Source organism: Tripterygium wilfordii, chromosome 4 (assembly GCF_013401445.1).
Source record: "Tripterygium wilfordii isolate XIE 37 chromosome 4, ASM1340144v1, whole genome shotgun sequence".
Lineage (NCBI taxonomy): Eukaryota > Viridiplantae > Streptophyta > Magnoliopsida > Celastrales > Celastraceae > Tripterygium > Tripterygium wilfordii.
The window spans coordinates 13,824,294-13,841,208 of NC_052235.1; the positions used below are offsets into that span (position 1 = coordinate 13,824,294).

General features: G+C 35.5%; 2 protein-coding genes across 4 annotated transcripts; one reads left to right on the top strand and one right to left on the bottom strand.

Annotated features, from left to right (window-relative positions):
* Positions 1 to 1,757: 1,757 nt before the first annotated feature.
* LOC119995995 (FGGY carbohydrate kinase domain-containing protein) lies at positions 1,758 to 10,234 on the top strand. Of its 3 annotated transcripts, XM_038842483.1 has the most exons (15): positions 1,758 to 2,149; positions 3,081 to 3,160; positions 3,322 to 3,439; positions 3,525 to 3,703; positions 5,448 to 5,530; positions 5,658 to 5,842; positions 6,289 to 6,350; positions 6,542 to 6,650; positions 6,764 to 6,883; positions 7,335 to 7,454; positions 7,601 to 7,721; positions 7,806 to 7,962; positions 8,425 to 8,497; positions 8,913 to 9,040; positions 9,833 to 10,234. In XM_038842483.1, the coding sequence occupies exons 1-15, from the start codon at positions 1,942 to 1,944 to the stop codon at positions 10,019 to 10,021; spliced, it is 1,932 nt and encodes a 643-aa protein (XP_038698411.1). In that variant the 5' UTR covers positions 1,758 to 1,941; the 3' UTR covers positions 10,022 to 10,234. The 3 variants fall into 3 exon arrangements, with proteins under 3 accessions (XP_038698411.1, XP_038698412.1, XP_038698413.1); XM_038842484.1 differs by lacking the exon at positions 6,289 to 6,350 and having other exon boundaries at positions 1,759 to 2,149; positions 5,658 to 5,847; XM_038842485.1 differs by lacking the exons at positions 1,758 to 2,149; positions 3,081 to 3,160 and having other exon boundaries at positions 3,322 to 3,457.
* Positions 10,235 to 11,269: 1,035 nt separating this feature from the next.
* LOC119996432 (probable 1-deoxy-D-xylulose-5-phosphate synthase 2, chloroplastic) lies at positions 11,270 to 14,401 on the bottom strand. Its single transcript, XM_038843065.1, has 7 exons — positions 14,180 to 14,401; positions 13,859 to 14,053; positions 13,584 to 13,748; positions 13,310 to 13,460; positions 12,940 to 13,211; positions 12,260 to 12,841; positions 11,270 to 12,150 (listed from the first exon to the last, which is right to left on the bottom strand). Exons 1-7 carry the CDS (start codon positions 14,303 to 14,305, stop codon positions 11,434 to 11,436), a joined length of 2,208 nt encoding a protein of 735 aa, XP_038698993.1. The 5' UTR covers positions 14,306 to 14,401; the 3' UTR covers positions 11,270 to 11,433.
* Between the last annotated feature and the right edge of the window lie 2,514 nt (positions 14,402 to 16,915).

A 16,915-nucleotide genomic window follows, 5' to 3' on the forward strand; every position in this document is an offset into this window, starting at 1 on the left:
AAAAAAGAATTCAACGGTCCACATTTTTGCCTCAGATTTATCTTTATTATACAATACTATTATCCTACATCCTCTTCAATCGGACTATCCCTGCACCATCTGGTCCATCTAAGGGCAACGAAAGTGTTGTTCCAATCCAAATCCTTCCATTTTATATCATGCTTGATATGTGTTTATGAAAAGAAAAGGATAGAAGGAATTCTCATGTATACAATTTCTCTGTGAATGCTTATTTATATTAGAGACCAATTGGCATGAGTTGATTTGCAATCAACTTTAGACAAACAATTGGCTAAATATAATTTTTTGTGTCTCAACTATATACGTGGTTTCATTTTTGTCTTTAAGCTATTTTTTCTCAATTTCGTCCTGCAACTAAGATAAAATGCATATTTCATCATTCAAGTGAAAAAATGATTAGAAAAATTATGTGTGGCAAATTAGAAAATTTTTATGTGGTAAACTTTCACAAACTTCAATGTTATGTCCCCTAAACTATACAAGTATAGCACTTTTCGTCTTTCAACTATGTAAAAAATAATTATTTTGTCCCTTGAATCACATTAAGACATAAAAAGTGCATAAATAAAAACAAAACATATGCAATTATGTACTCGAAGTGAGGTCCATTTTATTATGCTTTCCTTTTGTGTGTCATTTACTATGATTTACCAACCCCTCTTTTTATATGAAAAAAAAAATTGGACAATGTTTGGCTATTGAAACAATTTTTGTGAACCAATATTTGTTGTCAAAAATGGAAAAAAAAAAATTTGAGGGACGGAATTGAGAAGAAAAAAAAAAGAGTTTAAAAATGAAAATGAAACCACGTGCAATGGCAGAGTCAGGACATAAAATAACCAGTACAAGAGTCTGATCCCCTCAAGTACATAAAAGAACCAAAACCCCCACTTGCTCCGTAATAGACTCGTCTTTGGCGTAAACCTGACACAGGTGCCAGAGGAAGGTAAGAAAAACATGATAGGAGATAGATTTGATGCGTAGTTCTAAATTTACTGGAGAAGTGTACACAAAGACAGATTTGGGGCAAAAATGTGAACCGTTGGATTTGTTTTTTAAAATCCAAATGGCCCACAATCGATACAGACCCCAATCGGGGGTGGCAAAACTTTGTATGGTCCAGCTTATCAAATTTGTTCGACCCGAATTAAATTAAGTTTAGACATAGTTTATATATTCGAAATCTGGGGTCCAAATACAAATCTTTTGTCCGATTTAAAATTGGGTCCTGATCCAAACACATAAATCTTGTTCGATTTACTTGTCCGAGTACTCTAACCTGGATTAGATTATTATTTGGTTTACTTGTCTGGATTCAAAACTAATATGAGTTTGGTTAATTAAGTAAGTCTAAAACAATCTGGATTTTGTCAATTAAGTACATCCGAAATCTAATCCGGATTAGGATCCGAACATATAAACATTTCGTATACACGTGATGTTATCCGACCTGAAACCAAATTTTTGCCACCACTCATCCCCAATCCATCCTAAACGGTATGCCATTTTGAGATTTCTAGACCCCAAATTTGTTAAAAAAAAAGTGTTTTATATAGAATTTTTTTTTTTTTTTAAGGTTATGAGACCTTGCTGAGTCATGAATCTCGTCTTTTTCTTTTTGGAAAACTGGAATCAATTTGTGGGTGTTTATTCCATTATTATTACTCATAATTAATCAATTCGGTTACTTCATTATGAACAAGAAAAATTAAAATGAGAATAATCCTCCCGTTGACCTGGCAAACACAGTTACAGTTTCAAGAAAAAAAGGAAAAAACACAGCCAAACACAGAGTAGAAGAAGAATTCCGATCACTTTTCTTATCACAGTTACGATCAGATCAAGAAGAAAGAAGAAAAGATTAACCACGAAAATAGAAACTAATAAAAAGGCTTTTTGTGGATAAAGAGGGGGAAAATTATGTCAGGCAAAAGAACAGGTTGGTCCGATACGGCCCCACTTCTACGCCAACACCAACAGCAGCATCACATCTCCATCTCCAATACCCGTCGCAGTAGCAGAAGCTCTCCATTGTTCGTCGAGATGTCCGGCACGACCACCACCGCAACCGTTCCCCTTCGTTCGATCTTCCTTGGTGTTGACGTCGGCACCGGCAGCGCCCGTGCTGGTCCATTTCCAAATCCCTTCATTTCTCTCTTGCTCTATGTATAGTTTGCTATTTGCGTCTATGTATATGTACCTGTTTCATGTGATTGATTTGGTGGTGAATTGTTTAGGTTTTGACGATAATGTCTGCTTGATTATGTTGAGCGTTCACTGTTGCATTCCTTTCCCTATGATTCAAAATTGGATTCCAGTGTAACGAAACTACAATCCTCTTGCATTCGTGTTGTCCAGTTAAACTGTTTTACTTTCTTTGAATTGCGATATGATGCTGTTTAATATTTTTAATTGTAAATTTTCTTTCCTTTTTTAATCACCAACGAGGTGTCTTTGAATCTAATACGGATGATCAAACGAAGCGACAAAGCTTGAACTAGAATGTTACTGTCAGTTCCCGTTTCAAACTTGGTCTAGGGTGAAGCTGAAGCAGCCTGAACTAGATTTTTTTTGTGTGAAACTTATGTACTTAATTTTGGTGAACTGGTTCAATTGGGCACTATTATTCCTCACAGTTGGTTGTTACATATCCTTAGCTATCTTCATAATTTTGTTACAGTTTTTTTTTTTTTTTTGTTTCCTTCCCCCTGGCTTCGGCCATGTTAAATTTTCTCACACAACTATTTTAAATTGTTGATAGAGAAAGGTAGATCTTCATTCCTTGATATCTAGAGATTTTAAGTTAAAATCAAACTGCATTTGAGAAATCTTCAAGCAACAATCATCCCTTGGCTTTTCCATGCAACCTTATTTTCCTTTTGTGCCTTTTAATATATAACATACATATCTTTGCCGTTTTATCTTATATGTTGCAATGTTTCAGTATATGTGCTGAATCCATTCAATTCCAGCAGTACTTTAGTGGAATATATTGCATGCATCTGCACAACACACATTTGTTGAATGTGAGTGATATATTCTTTGTCCGCTTAATACAGGTCTCTTTGATGAGAGTGGTAAACTTCTTGGTTCTGCAAGTAGTCCAATACAAATATGGAAAGAGGGTGACTGTGTTGAGGTAATAAAAAAGAAAGTTACATTTGATTGGTAGTTGCTTATACAAAGAAGTCCTAGAGCCAAGGAAACATTACCAGTCACCATACGTACATGATCAACTATATTTCAAGAGAAGCAAATGTTGGATAAATAGGATGATCTAACTCTTTTTTTCCAATCCAGCAATCATCAACAGATATTTGGCTTGCAATTTGTGCAGCTGTGAAATCAGCATGCTCAATTGCAAATGTTGAAGGGAAAGAGGTGGCAGGTGTTGGATTTGCGGCTACTTGTTCTCTTGGTTTGTAATCTTTAAGATGTAAGCTCAATGTTCTATATATTCACTATGATGCACTGGATATTTATAGGAGTGTTTGGTATTGCAGTTGCTGTGGATGCTGATGGATCTCCTGTTTCAGTTTCTTTGAGTGGTGATTCAAGAAGGAATATAATAGTATGGATGGACCACAGAGCAGTAAAACAAGCTGAAAAAATCAATTCCTTTAATTCACCGGTCTTGCAGTATTGTGGTGGGGCTCTTTCCCCTGAAATGCAACCACCAAAGGTATCTGTAATATACTGTTTACCATTGTTTTTTGTCCTCTTGAATTTAACATGAGCATGCTGCATATCTTTTGGTTGTAAGTTCAACAATTTCACACTTTCTCCAAATTTTGGGTGTTGTTATGTGCATGTCTTCATCTCTAGATTTCAGATGATCTCCAACTGCATAGCTACAAAACTCTTAAATCTGATTTCATTCAATTGGGCATCTGTAAGTCATTGCTATTTCAGTGACTTCTTCATTGAAGACCTTAGCACTTTTGGATACTGACGCAAAACACATTTCAATATTCTGTCAAACTTGTGATCTAGGATGTGGCCCAGTGGTAGAGTTGCATGGGTGCAACCTAGACATCATAGGTTCAATTACTGGAAAATTTTTCTCCACATATTATGTGCGGGTAAGGTCTGCATACATCTTGCCTATCCCGACCCCTCCCACTGTGGGAACTTTGTGCACGAGTGTTGTTTACTTGTGATCTAGGATCAGGAAATGAGGATTTGAGAGTTGGGGTTTGGAATGCAAAAGAATTTGATTCAGGGAAAACAGTTCAAGATGAAATGCCTAACCAGTTTAGCCACTTGCAGCTGTTGCAAAGGTTGATGAGGAAACTATTAAATTGCATCAATTATGCACCATTGTTTGTGCTTATTTTATTTCATCACACTTATACGCAGTGATGATTTAAAAATGATAAATGAGAAAAAAAATATATATGTGCACACAACAAAAAAATTTATTTGCCCCAGATTTAAGTCCTAACCTGTGAGTATGCGCAAGCAATTCAATTTGTGTAAGCTAATAAAAATAGGCAATCACATAAAATAAAAAGGACACTATTTAACTTGGGAATCTGTAAAATTGGTTAAACACCATATGGGAAAAATATAGTTTTTAACAAGATTTCCTTGCCCATAGATGTCAGTCCAAAACTCCAGTCTTCCAAGAAGAAAACTTCACAAGGGGTTCTTCTGAAAAAGGTCTTTAAAATGTCTCAAAAATTGATTCATGAGTTGCACAAGTATTCTAATTATGTTCTTGTGTGGCTCAAATATAAACAGGCTTTTATGCACAGAAATTATCGATACAATACTGAACTCAAAATCCTCATGGTAAAGATTAGGGTAAAAAGCCTTCTCAACGTCTGTTTGTTATTATAGAAGATGGAACCTTTTAATTGTTCATAGTTGACATTTAATTACAAGATATGAATCTTGCGGAATGTTGCTGGGAGCAATGCAATGGGGCTTTTATAATTTGTGGAAGGTAGCATTTTGTGTAACAGCTTTGCTTTTATTTTGGATCACAGAAAATTGTTTGGAAGTTGATGCCAAACCATTGTTTTGACAAACAAGGTTTTGGTTATTGGAGGATTTGATGGTTTGATCCTTTCATTGCTAGTGATATTACTGTGATGTATGGCCCTTTGTTATCTCCATTATCAGTTTATCACTATGATTCTCCGTGGCATTTTTGTTTAGGGCTTGATACTTATTTGTCTATGGATTTGAGATGTCTTGATTTCTTGTATTGCCAACATCAAGTATGATCTATATCAATTTACTCCTATAAATTTATATCATACTAGAGTTGTATGATTATCAGTAGTTAGCATGTACTTGTTTATTGAAAAAATATATGGTGAACTTCTATATTTCAAAAAGATTAATCATCAATCTACAGCACAATCTTTAGTGTATCTGTATGCTATATTTACTGTGTTTTATGGGCACTATTCTGGCAGCTTTTGTGGGTGAAAGATAATCTGCAAGAGTCTTGGTCAATGGTTTTTAGGTGGATGGACTTGAGCGATTGGTTGTCATACAGGTATTGTGGATCTGCGGCCTCTTTATTTTACTACCTTTTTGTGCTCAGTCATTGATTCTCTTGTAGACATTAAAACTATAATTTAATTTTTTTTACTTTTCTATGACTTCTTGTGCCTTCACCTTAGAGCAACTGGAGATGATACTCGAAGTCTGTGCACCACTGTGTGCAAATGGACATATCTTGGGCATGCACACATGCAGCAGATGAATGAGCAAAATTCCAGAGACATGGAAGCTTGTGGATGGGATGACGAGTTTTGGGAGGAGATTGGCTTAGGTGATCTCATAGATGGACATCATGCTAAGATTGGTAAGATTGGAGAATTTCAATTTCCAGTTTTCTATTTGGCAACCTCTTAGCAGTATACTTTGTCTTCTACGTATTATGTAATTTGAGACTTGATCATTGTGGAATATTATTTTGTGGACCCTGATTGTTAAAATTTAACAAAGCAAGCTGAAAGTATTTGTTGGGATATTCGTTTTGTCTTTACTCTTCTTATTTCTTTATTTTGATTTATGTCAAAACATGGGTTTTTTTTTTTTTTCATTTATGCTTCACCTGAACTCAAGGATCTGGATATGCTTGTATTATGTCTTCCTTATCCAAGATGTATCGGAAAACTATTTGTTTATCCACGAAGCAAAAGTTCAAAATGTATACCCACCTTATTATTTGTCAATTAAGGAAAACTGTATTTGTCTATTTGATTGTTGGTTCCAACACCTAACTTGGTAATAATATAATATCATCAGGACGAAGTGTAGCTTTCCCTGGCCATCCTTTGGGCTCTGGTCTCACTCCTACTTCTGCAAAGGCAAGAATTTTGTACTGAAGAAATACATTGATTACAAGTGGCGCTCCCTTGAGGTCCTTTGATAAAGCAAACACATTTATTTGATAACAAACACTAATTTAATATGGGCTTTGGAGAATGGTTTTATTTGTTCTTGATGCTGATGTTGTGCTAGTTTTTTTTATTCTTCTAAATGCTGACCTACGTTTCAGGAACTGGGTCTGATGCCAGGAACTCCTGTAGGGACTTCATTGATTGATGCCCATGCAGGTGGAGTGGGAACAATGGAAAGTGTGCCTGACTTGGATTCTGAAGTTAAAGGTTATTTGTGGCTTCTTGAGTTCTCCAGTCCTCTCCTTTTTTTTTTTTAATTTATTTTTTATCACTAGTCAACTGAAAGTTAGTGTATTTACACTTGCAAATTCTGGTCTCAGAGTGTGAGAAGGATGCCATATGCCGACGTATGGTGTTAGTTTGTGGTACTTCTACCTGTCATATGGCTATATCACAGAGCAAGCTGTTTATTCCAGGGGTATGGGGACCATTTTGGTCAGGTAATGTCTGAAAACTTCCTTATCTGCAGCTTTTTGAAACTCATGTTAGGACTTCTGGGTCAGGAACTGGTTCATGTTCTCTTGGAATATTATGAAGCGATGTAATCTGATTATCGACCTGTATATTTGATTTCTTAGCAGAAGTTGTGTTATTTCCTTTTATGCTGTGACTCCGCAGCTCCCAAGTCCCCTCCCTCAAAATGTTACTTAAAATGCCATGTCTCACCATGATTATTTTCTTTCACCTCAAAGTGACAGCATATTAATTGAATGATATATGTTTTCTATAATGTGGAGTAACATGTTCTGAAGGGACATTGCATTTAAATATTACATCTAGAGCCGCTGATTTCACTGGGGGAAATATTTTTTGTGCTACCTGAACACCAAGTTTGGAAGGCTGTGAATATTTAAAATCTCAATATTGTTTTTTGTTTTTCCGAATATGTAGCAATGGTACCGGAATACTGGCTGACAGAAGGTGGGCAGAGTGCTACTGGTGCTTTGTTAGACTACATTATTGAAAATCATGTAGCCTCTCCTCATCTTGCAAATCGCGCTGCTTCTCAAAGTAAGATCTTTCTTTGGAATTCATACTGGCACTAAAACCTTTTTTTCAACATCACATTTTACCTTTCATTATTCTTTATTTTTTTCCTCAGTCTTTGAATGGTTGTTGGTGCTGGACCCTCTTTCATTTAATTTTCTGTATTTCAGAGATCTCTCTGTTTGGATTGCTGAACAATATCTTGGAATCAATGATGCGTGATCAAAAATCTCCGTTTGTTGCTGCTTTGACTAAAGATACACATGTACTTCCTGACTTTCATGGGAACAGGTGAATATTTGATGCAAAATGTTGCTAGATGTAGTACCTTTGAAATCGTTTTTGAATTAAAGATGCAATTATGTTATGGCCCAGGTCTCCCATTGCAGATCCAAAATCAAAAGGAGTTATATGTGGCTTTACGCTGGACACTAGTGAGAGACAGTTGGCCCTTTTATATCTCGCCATTGTACAGGGGATTGCATATGGTACACGACACATTGTGGAACATTGCAATGCCCATGGTCACAATGTAAGTAGGCACACCTCTTTGTCACTCAATATTCTGCAATCAGAGATGTTTTCTTCCCAATTAACACAAAAAACATTTTATATTTAGTTTTGCTGTAGATTAGTAAATAGACATGTCGTCCTTTCCAATAGATTGGCCTCACCTTATAAGGTTCCAAAAATATCAAGTCGTACTCCTAATTCCCACCTAAGGTATCACTGTGTAGCACTTACAATTTTAGTTTATCTGCATTGGTAAAGAAGGTATGAGTTTTCGGAACTTCTGAGTTCGTGGTAGCTCCCCAAATTAAGGTCCTAAAGCAGAAATAAACCTCTGTGTTCAAGAGACACCAGTGGTGGACATTCTAGCTGTTTAAATTAGGAGTTTTTTTCTTTATTTGCAAGTAGGATTTCAAGGTGTTTGGTCTCGTAGCATACATCAACTTCCATCTTGTATTAGGTTCTTATGGCTTTCCTTTTGCAGATTGACACTTTACTTGCATGTGGTGGCCTTGCAAAAAACAAGTTGTTCATTCAGGAACATGCAGATATCATTGGTACTCCTGCTATTCCTCCCACTTTCTTCCCCCGCATTCTTTGTCTTTTGTGTCTTTCTGTTTGGTGGTTATGCGTCCTTTATGTTTTCTTTCCTTTTGACATTATATAACTTTTTAGTTTACATAATCTATGGTCAAAATACAGTAGTCTGGTTCTCTTTACGCCTTTTGTTACATTAAAACTATTGAAGTGTTGCTTCTCAACAAATCCTCCTCAAATGAAGTGTGGTATATCTAAGGTAAAGTATAGTTGAGTCCAAATTCAGCTAAAAATTATTGCAGCTTATGAGTGTTCCATAATATACAAAAAACTTGGAATCGGACTCTAGAATCTTTTGCTTCCTGGGTGGTGGCATCCTATGTAGGACTGTTGAGCTAGGTTTTATGTCACAGCGCTTATTTATCATTGGTGCAGGTTGCCCTATAATACTTCCAAGAGAAAGTGAATCAGTGCTCCTGGGTGCTGCAATTCTTGGTGCTGTAGCTTCAAAGAGATATTCTAGTCTCAGAGAGGCTATGAAGGCATTAAATGCTGCTGGTCAGGTGTGCTAAACAGATTTTTTTTTGTTCTTTTATTATTTGAGTCTTATCTATTGGGACAGGTAGGGAGATTAAATAGGAAAAGAAAAATTGTTCAAGCCTGGGGGAGGATGTAAAATCCCTCAGTAAGTTGTTATCATCCATCTCACATCTGGCTTCTTGATGCAGGATAGGAAAATTTAAAATTTTGTATATTTTAATTTTATTAACTTAGGAATTAGTGTCCTACATTTTTTTTTTTGGGCTAGAGTTAGTTCTATGAGGGTTTGAGTTCTTTTCAATTTCACGTCTCTCAAACTCAATATTTATTTGAGGGTTTATTTTTATTAGTGTTGAGTTTTATTTTAAAACTTTCTCTTGCACTTATATTTTTCTAAGGCAGCAAATTAGGAGAGAGAACCACTGAGATCTCTGAATTCTCAAATTAGGGTATTGTGAAGAAATTGCTCTTATCTTAAATTAACTATCATTGCTACGTTTCTATTTTTTGTATATAGCAGCCTGGACTATTCTCTCTTTCATGTTGATACGAACTTCCCTACAGTTATCTTTTTGAGGCTGTCCTAACTAGATTTCATCTTTAACTTCAATTAAGGTGAACAAGACATTTTACCATTATTCATGATACGATTTCTAATATTTTGTGACTCCAGACACTTGAATAAAATTCTTTTGTATCCTGTGAGATAGATTTGAATTTAATGTTTGGTTCATATTTCCATTTGTCATTGCTCTCATAACAAGTCGCCCTTCATTCATTGCATTATGGATTTGCATATGCATGAATCTTTGCAGGTTATTCATCCGTCAAAAGACCCTAGAGTGAAGAAGTATCACGATGCCAAGTACAAAATCTTCCATGAGCTTTATGAGCGGCAAATATCTCAGCGTTCAATAATAGCCGAAGCTCTGAAATGGCTGACGGTGTCAGTTTCCAGACTAATGAATGCTTCATCCGGTGGAAAATTTCTTTTCCTTGTGTAGTTTCATTTTGTTCCCCCTACTCCCCTTCTGGCACAAAAATTTTGTGGGAATATCTAGGGATATTACTCTTTTAGATGGGAAGAAACAACATAGGTTGTGGGTGTAAAAAAAAACAGATAATAGGTAATTGTTAATACCTTATACCTGATCGCAAAAACTCAAGGGCAATATGAGCTACAGTATACAGAATGTAATCATGTGCTTCTGTTTTTCCTTTGCTTTTTAAGGGTTTAATGTTGATCTTTAAAAATTATAGTTTTTTTCCTGTACTAACACTCTGTCCAATTTTAAATACCTGAATAGCACTAACATTTTTTTACACTAGTAGCAACAACGTCATTTACCTTAATATTTTTTTAAATTGGATGACGCTATTGTTAACGGCGTCATTATTTAAATAGGTCAATACAGCAACGTCAGTTTTTTCATAAGCGTAATGACATTGTTGTTGTTTCTTCATAAGCATAATGACGTTGTCTACAACAACGCCAATATAATGAAGATTAGTGATGCTTTTTACAACAACGTTAATCTATTGAAAATGAGCCAACGACAGATTGTTGGTTTTAAAAACCAAAAAAACTTGTATGACTGTATGTAATCTCTCTCACAGAACAACATAATTCATATAATATCAATTAAGAAATCAAGTTTATAAGTTCAAATACAAATTACGGTAATGTGATACAATCAATGAAGTTTATATGCCAATCCTCCTCCTAGTACACGGAGGCCAAGTGGTAGGGGTAATAAATGGTGCTGGAGCTAGCTAGGTTGAAGTTTAATGTGTGTGTTCATTATTTTGCTAAGCTAGCTACGTTGAAGTTTTGAAATTTGCTGGTCCAAAAAAGTGCACAGTTCAGCAAACAGACTAAGATCAGGTTAATACAACTTTTGATCACTAAATAATTTTAGATTTTTCATTTTGACCACCGAATGTTCAATATTTCAACATGATAATCAAAAGTAGTAATATCTTTCGTTCTAGTCACTTTTGGTGACCACGTTAAAACAATTAAATATTATCACGATAATAATGAGCATATTGAGACATATTACAATTTTTGATTACCATGTTGAAACATTTGAACATTCAGTGATAAAAAAAAAATCTAAAATCTTTCAATGATCAAAAATTATATTAACCCGACTAAGACCATTGATGGTAAAATGCTTCAACATATTAATTGCTTGATAAGCCCACACATGCTACAAAAAAAAAAAAAAAAAACTGAACAGTTTTGAGTCTTTGAGAACTCCAAAGGAACTTCCTTGCCATTTACAGTAAATCTATACGGATAACTAAAGATATTGAAGAGAAATTGTTGAGACATTTTGTCTTGCTTGCGTTGAGCATGAAGAATCATTGATCCTTTGATTTTGTGTAGTGTTAAGCAAGTAATATCTGCAAATTATAGGCTAATAAGTTTAAGGCTATCCCTTTGTCCTAGTAGTGACAAAACAGTTCCTGCAATATGCTTCAAACTAAGCCCTGCCTCTTTAATCTGGTCACTCTGAGATCCATGATCAATGTATCTATCAGGAAGCATCATAGCCCTCCACTTCAATTTCCCATCCAGTAATCCATTCAATGCCAAGAAATGTGAAACATGAGAACTGAATCCTCCAATGGAGCCTTCTTCAACAGTGAGAAGGACCTCATGTTCTCCAGCCAAACGTCTGATCAAATCTCCATCGAGCGGCTTGCAGAATCGCGCATCGGCAATGGTTACTGATATGCCATGCTGTTGGAGCAGCTCTGCTGCTCCTACACAGCTTTGCACAACTGTTCCATATCCCAAGATAGCCACTCTACTTCCCTCTCTCAGCACTCTTCCTTTCCCAACCTCCAAAGGAGTTCCTTTGTTATTCTGAGGGAGAGCAGAACCAATGCCATTTCCTCTTGGATACCGAAAGCAACTAGGCCGGTCATCGATTGCAGCTGCGGTGGCTACCATGTTCATGAGTTCAGTTTCATCCGAGGGAGCCATGACCACCATGTTAGGCAAACAAGCCATGAAAGTTGTGTCAAATGACCCACAATGTGTTGGACCATCTGCACCCACAAGACCAGCCCGATCGATCGCAAACCTCACAGGAAGTCTCTGTAGGTCCACATCATGAGCTACCTGAAAATCGAATCCATATCAAGGAAAAAAAAACTGACTTAGAATTTAGAAATAGAAAACTTTAAATTGGGATAATAGTGTAGAAAAGCTCAATGAGAAATTCAATTACCTGATCAAAAGCTCTTTGTAGAAAAGAAGAGTAGATGGCACAAAATGGTTTCAGGCCTTCAGAAGCTAGACCAGCAGCAAAGGTAACAGCATGTTGTTCTGCTATACCAACATCAAAACATCTATCCGGGAATCGCTTCTGGAATGAATTAAGTCCTGTACCTCCACCCATTGCAGCATGAATCGCTACGATTTTATCGTCTCTCTCAGCTTCAGCTATCAGTGAATCTGCAAAATACTTTGTATAGGAACCTCTACCAGGCTTGGACTTCAATTGTTTCCCTGATTTGGGATCGAATGTCACAACACCATGCATCTTATCTGCTGCTACTTCTGCTGGAGCATACCCTTTTCCTTTCTCAGTGATTATGTGAATGAGAACTGGTCCGGGTGCTGGCTCAGCCTTAACCTTCTCTAGTATATGAACAAGGTCTTCCACATTATGACCATCCACAGGACCAATATAGTACAATCCCAGTTCTTCAAATAGGGATGCCTCTGGACCGGCTACCATTCCTCGCATGCATGAGTCAAATTTAGCAGCAAATTGATGTGTTGTGCCTCCAATTTGCTTGGTGATCCCCTGTTAATAATATGTCCAAATAAGGTCTTAGAGCTCTGAACTAACTACAATAGTTTTGTTGACATTAGTAATCAGCATTGGATGTTCAAAACACTAACCTTTGCGACTTCACGCAGCTGTCGAAACTTTTTACCAGATTGTAGCCTGGTTAAGGCTCTGCTTAGAGCACCAACAGGTGGTGCAGGACCATCGACTGTCGCGGTGGGCAATGAGACCTGTTCATTGTCATTCAAGATTATAATGAGATTCGAATCGAGATAGCCCGCATTGTTCATTGCCTCGTATGCTTGTCCGGCTGTCATGGCACCATCTCCTATCACTGAAATTACATGGTTTTTCTTCCCTAACAAGTCTCTACCAACCGCCATACCTGAAAAAAAGAGAGTTATAAACAATGTTGTTAAGGGAACACTGAAGAAACTAAAAAGTAATGTGGATTAAAGGATGTATATATATATATATATATACCTAAGCCAGCTGAAATGCTTGTAGAGCTATGACCAACTCCAAAGGCATCATGAACGCTCTCTTCCCTCTTGGGGAAACCTGCGAGCCCACACGTTTGTCGGATAGTGTGCATTCTTGATCTCCTGCCTGTTAAAATCTTATGTGGGTAGGCCTGCAAATATTCATTCAAATACACTAATTGAGTCATTCGTCAATCAACCAAATTCAGCAGATTTGCTTGCAAAAGAAAGTAAAAGAAAAGAAAAGCTAAAAGAAACAGTGATAAGTAACCCACCTGATGCCCAACATCCCAAATGATTTTATCATCAGGAGTGTTGAATACATGATGGAGTGAAACAGTTAGCTCTGCCACACCCAAGCTTGAACTCAAGTGACCACCTGTCTTTGACACTGTGTACACTATCTGTTCTCTTATTTCATCAGCCAATACTTTAAGTTCCTGAACCAGCAAAATCAATAGTTTCACTTTCAGTAACATTCTTCTCAATCTAAATACAAAAAAAGAAAAGAAAAGGTTTCAGCTGATCAACAGTTTAATTAAAACATCACCTGAATGGAGAGATTTTTCATGTGAATTGGGTAGTTGATGGTATCAAGAATTGGAGTGGAGGGCTTGTTCCCTGAGAAGTCAAGCAATCTCTTGAACGTCTCCTCCTTTGTTTGCTGGCTTGCATTCATCCTGGTACTGTTCTGTTCTTCACTTGTAGTAGCTTTCCTCATACTACATCTTACTACTCCAACCAACTGAAAATAAGTAGAAGACATTGTCAGTCCACAAAAATTAATCACAACCTCTATAGTCTATAGTCATTGATTGAGCTATGTCTCAATCCAATTCTAATTACATGATGAGTAGAAAATTAAATGAACCTTTGGATGGTATGAGCTGGGAAGAGGACAAGAAGTAGTAGTACTGGTTTTGGCTGCAAAAAAATGTCTATCTTGAGAAGGGGGTGATTGAAGGAAGCTTGTTGTGAGGGCTGTTGAAGCTGCCATTTCTGGTTATTGCGGAGCTTGTAGTGAAGATAAGGTAAATTTACTCACAAAGCTTAGCTTAGTCTGAACTGTGAAGGTGAAGAGGGGGTGGAAGAGGTAGTTTGGTAGTTGGTGTTGGGAATTGGGATTGGGGAGGCTGTTTTTATAGGATCGCAAGAGGGGCCATCTCTAGCTTGTCTTAGTTTTAGAATACTCGTCAAACATAGAAGGAAGATTTTGCACGTGGAAAATTGTCTGAATATGACTTCCCCGTTATCTCTCATGAGTTTCCTGTACTATTTATTTAGTGTACCTACCTATCTATAGATACACCTGTGATGTGTCTTCCATGACAGTAATTAAGCACGTGTATTTATTTATTTATTTATTTTTTGATAGGCAGCAGATAGCCTAGGAGAGGTACAGAAGAAGGAAAAGAAGACATTTAGGAAAAAATATAAAAAAAAAAAAACAGAAGGAGAAAGTAAGATAACAATAACAGATAAGCACTTGTATTTATAAACTTTGCACCATATACATGCATATATAAATATAGAGGAATTTTTCTATGTGCACCTAATTTGTCCACTTTAAATACTCACCACCTTTTAATGAATGAGTGAAATGACAAATGAGGTCCATTATTTTGGGTTTCACATGTTTCAAATTAATGATTAAAACATAGGTGCGCATTTAAAGTGCGCAAATCAGGTGCACATAGAATAATTCCTCTATAAATATATATATAAATTCTCACATAAGGTGTTAAATAAGGACCAATTCTTACATGTATATTGCCATGTCGATGATAGACAAATTAGAGTTGGGAAGGGTTCGAATTCTTAACTATAATCTACTCCCAAAAATATGTTAAATCATGTTTTTTTTTTTTTTTGAAAATGACATAATTGAATTTAGGGGTTAGTAGTTAGTGTTTACGGTTTATGGTTTAAAATTTAGTATTCAGGGTTAAGGTTTAGGGTTGAAGATTTAGGGTTTAAGTTTTGGGGTTTAAGATTTAGAGTTTAAGATATAAGGTTTGTGTTTTAGAGTTTAGAATTTAGAATTTAAGAAGCATTAGATATTGCGATAATTGGGGTATACTGCCTGTTTGGCACAGCAGAAGTGGGAGCGGATCCGCTTCCGCCTTCCGCTGTGCCAAACAGCACAGCGGTATCAACGGATCCGCTAGCGCTTTATAAGCTCCCAATGGGAGATTATAAAGCTGTTTTCACTGTCCACTTTTTATTTTTTTCCAAAAAATAACGTGGGGCTCACACTGGCCCCACAAATCATTATACTTTATTATTTTTTTTGATTAAAAACAATTGGGGCCCACAGTTATATTAATATATTACTCATATAAATTCTTTATTAATATATTATAACAGTTTATTCACATGAAATCCGTGTAATATTATAACAGTTTATTCATTTTTCTTTAAAATTTAAGTAATGAATCATATTTATTAAATTAAAATTTTAAGATTAAATTATTAACAAAATTATTTTAAAATATAAATTTTAATAAATTAATTATTTTATTAATAAAATTAATTATGCTTAAAATTATATTGATTATATTCATCTAATATTAAATTTAATAACAAATTTTAATATAAAAATAAAAAAATATAATATTATAATACTTTTATTCCACAACTTTTCCCCTAAAGTCAGTTTTTAGTTTACCAAACACCTCACAGCATATTTCATATCTTTAAACTTAACATATTTTTCACAGCATTTCCGCTAGCATTGAAAATCCAGCTTTCCGCTCTACCAAACAGAGTCATAGATTGGGGCCTCAGAGGATTGTTATTCATTTTAGTGAATGACACCTATCTTTCAGTGATGAAAAGTATAATTAACAGAAAAAATAACTATTCTTCTATTTCGTCAAGGATATTTACTCTCAGTGTTGTGTTTTTGTTGATTCTTCTTTGATCCAGTGAACAGTTGAGTGAGTTCCACATCACAAAAAATATTACGAATTTAGTGTTTCAGATTTAATTTTTTTTTAAAAAAATCTACTTTATCCTAACAATATGAACACCAAAAATACTCAATAACACATTTGAAAACATGATTTAATATACTTTCGAGTGTGAGAATTACGGCTACAATTGGAGCGCCTATCAGGACAAATTAACCTATATGTATGTACAATGATTATTCAAGTGGTGATGATCATTATTATGATAATATATATATATATATATATATATATATATAAATTTTTCAAAAAGAGTCAATTCTCGCATATAACTTTCAATCAATATTTATGATTCAACCAATTTATAAAAAAAATATATAGAAAAATTAGAAAATTGAATCTTAATAAAAAACAGGAGGCTTTGTCGATTCGAAGTACAATGATAATAGTCTGGAAGTGAAAGAGAATCCTAAAGAGTACAAATGATATGATAATGATATATTACTGCTTGGATAACCACAACCACAGCTGCATTACGAGAATGAAGGAATGAATCACGTTTGGTGTCGTTAATTAATGAATGAATTATATAAGATATTTTTCGATCTTTCTTAGAAAAAACTGTTCACGCATGTAAAACATTGGCCCAACAACCTCCATTTAGGCAATACATAGTGTCTTTTCTTTTAAAACAG

What these genes read in the sequence shown, in the direction of transcription:
- LOC119995995 (XM_038842483.1), top strand. Translation starts at nt 1,942, where the DNA reads ATGTCAGGCAAAAGAACAGGTTGGTCCGATACGGCCCCACTTCTACGC. An exon ending in AAGAGGGTGACTGTGTTGAG is followed by an intron (nt 3,161 to 3,321) that starts GTAATAAAAAAG and finishes TTTCCAATCCAG; the next exon opens with CAATCATCAACAGATATTTG. An exon ending in CATTAAATGCTGCTGGTCAG is followed by an intron (nt 9,041 to 9,832) that starts GTGTGCTAAACA and finishes GAATCTTTGCAG; the next exon opens with GTTATTCATCCGTCAAAAGA.
- LOC119996432 (XM_038843065.1), bottom strand. Translation starts at nt 14,305, where the DNA reads ATGGCAGCTTCAACAGCCCTCACAACAAGCTTCCTTCAATCACCCCCT. An exon ending in TTTGGGATGTTGGGCATCAG is followed by an intron (nt 13,461 to 13,583) that starts GTGGGTTACTTA and finishes GAATATTTGCAG; the next exon opens with GCCTACCCACATAAGATTTT. An exon ending in AAGCATTTCAGCTGGCTTAG is followed by an intron (nt 13,212 to 13,309) that starts GTATATATATAT and finishes TCTTTTTTTCAG; the next exon opens with GTATGGCGGTTGGTAGAGAC.